Source organism: Stylophora pistillata, chromosome 7, assembly GCF_964205215.1.
Source record: "Stylophora pistillata chromosome 7, jaStyPist1.2, whole genome shotgun sequence".
Lineage (NCBI taxonomy): Eukaryota > Metazoa > Cnidaria > Anthozoa > Scleractinia > Pocilloporidae > Stylophora > Stylophora pistillata.
In genome coordinates this window covers 32,103,217-32,105,810 of record NC_142525.1, presented here as the reverse complement: position 1 = coordinate 32,105,810, position 2,594 = coordinate 32,103,217, and the positions used below count along the sequence as shown (strand labels likewise).

General features: G+C 36.9%; 1 protein-coding gene across 1 annotated transcript in view; it reads left to right on the top strand.

The window, feature by feature from the left end:
- Positions 1–1,040: 1,040 nt before the first annotated feature.
- LOC148727462 (retinoschisin-like) overlaps positions 1,041–2,594 on the top strand; it is a 9,635-nt gene continuing 8,081 nt past the window's right edge. The window contains exon 1 of the mRNA XM_088726514.1: positions 1,041–1,530. Coding sequence (XP_088582640.1) covers positions 1,116–1,530 — 415 coding nt within the window. The 5' untranslated portion in view covers positions 1,041–1,115. The remainder of the gene's footprint in view (positions 1,531–2,594) is intronic.

Below are 2,594 nucleotides of genomic sequence, written 5' to 3'. Positions count from 1 at the left end.
GAGTAAATGGCCTCGAAGAACATTTTCACATTGCAGAATGTTGCCTATAAGCGAAAAACTTAACAGCGGTAACAAAAACTAATACGTGACTGTGCTAAATTCTACAACACTCGTTGATTACACAACTGAATCGTTGTATAAAAAGATTTAAAGTGGAACATTTGAAAGCAATCCCCCCCCCCCCCCCCCGAGGGAATTTGAAGGAACCAATCTTCAAACGTTCAAATGCCTAGGGGTAGCCAGGGGACGATGTAAACTTCTGAATTGATCGACGCTACAAAACCAACAACACTTCATACGTCTACGTCTTTCTTTTAATGGTTTGCAGAAACATAAAAAAACCCATTTCCTCTCTTATGTTTATAATTAAAAGATGTTTTCTTCCTGAGTTACGAAGGTTGAAAGCAGCAAATGAAACATAACACAATACACGAATACAGCTGCAATTCAGCAATGGTTTCTTCATTGTTTGTAAAATAAACACGACACAGAATAACTTAATTAGGAGAAACAATTGAGTTTCACTATTTATTTGTCCCTGATCAATTTTCAGTCACATTGTTAACAGCTACACCTGGGCAGCTAAATAAATGGCCTATTTCATTTTTTGTTTAGTTTTCGGTGTGCATTTGGAAGATCGTATGATTACATAAATCTTCATTTTCAGTAGCTCGCGTTTATTAGCGTTTTCTGAAGTCTTACTGATCACTTTACCTGCTTTACGTTTAAGAAAGTAAGCCTGAGGGAATTTCAGAATGAATTTTTGCTCATGGCTTAAAGATCTGACGGAGGACGCTTCTAACTAAACAGGTCAGGTTAATTTAATTCTTTCATTCGGTTTATATAAGCTAAACCTGTCTGTGATCAATTTCCTTTCTTGACACCTACAGGAAAAAGGTAAATCTAATCAGTCCTACACTTCATAGATCTCTAATCGGGAGTTTGTTATCTAGAAATAGAGGGAGATGTTTTTTTTTATTTTTGGCGAGGGTTATTGATAACAGAAAAAAATCTAAAGTAAATATCACTAATTTCAGGTCTGTCCCCATATTAGACGCCTCGACTGGTTCATTTACGACAAGGATTATTTTTCTATTCTTCGATCAGGACCTACAATGTCTTTATATCATGCGTTCGTATTTTTATTCTTTTCGACCACTGCTGGACTGGATGATTGCAAAACGGTCTTGTCCATAAGAAACTATCTTCTGATTGGTCACACTTTCAAGATAACATCAGGGAAATCCCTTACAACGTGTATTTTAACATGTGACCGGGATGCGAGCTGTTATAGCTTCAATTATAAATTTCCCAGCAAGATGTGCGAGTTGAACAATGTGAGTCGTTATCTTTGTCCTGAAAAGCTGATCTTGTCACCCGATGCTGTGCACTTTGATCACCCGTTGCGTCCCGCGGGATCATGCTCGGGTAATTGGCCTTGTAGAAATAGGGGAAAGTGTGTGAATTTAGCGGGAGCTCCCGGATTTAGGTGCCGATGCCGATATCACTACACAGGAGAAACGTGTAAAGGTAATATTTTACAATGTATGAAGGGAGGAGTGATATTTTCGAAAAAAGTCTTAATTGCCATTCACTGTTCAGAGTGGTGAGCCCGCGCTCATCCGAATGCGAAGGTCGAGAGAAATCGAGCCTCAGTTAACCCTTCCGCTCTCTAGATTTACATGCAGATTCTCCGTACTGTTTTGAATAGAAATAAAGAAATAGACTCTAATAGCTATTAAAATTACTGGTGGACCCAGAAATTTACACTTTTACATCCGCAATTCTGGTAAAGTGGAGGCCTTAAAAACAAGCGGATTTTAAGGTTTCTTTTACAAGATTATGAATCCTTGTAAAATACGTTACTGGATAAGGTCAACTTAAAATCTCTTCAAGCCAGACGCCTACAGAATTTTCTAATCATATTGTACAAGAGTTTATTTTTTACTAACTATCCAGGATATTTCAATGATATGTTTACGTTTAGATCTACGTCCTATAACTTACGTGGCAATTACATCTTGTCCCTTCCAAAACCTAAAACTACAACATATGGCCTTCACTCTTTCTCTTACTTAGCTGCTAACTTATGGAACTCTCTCCCAGACACCTTTAGAACTTCCAGTTTCCCAGACTTTCGGCCCCAATTACTTCAGTATGACTCCTTTGTGTAACTATACTGAATTTAGTAGTATAATACACAGAATGCAACTATGGCGTCCAATTTGAATTACCATTGTTCTGGACTGACTAGCCTCGTCTTCACGTGGAAATACAAAAGGATTATTACATGTGTGAGAGGCTAGTCAGTCCAGAACAATGGCAACTCAAATTGGACGGCATATTTGCATTCGGTGAATAATATTTGATAATGTTAATATGTAAATATCTATCAACACTAATGTTTATTATTCACTCATTCTAGTTTAGCTTATTCCTTTTACTTTATTTTAATCACTCGAAGATATTAGCTTACAGCTACTCTTAAATTCGAGGTAAATAAAGTTTATGTATGTATGTATGTATATGTACATTATGCGCCATAAAATATAAAAATAAATAAATAGGCTTCAATGGTTATCACAACTACTGGT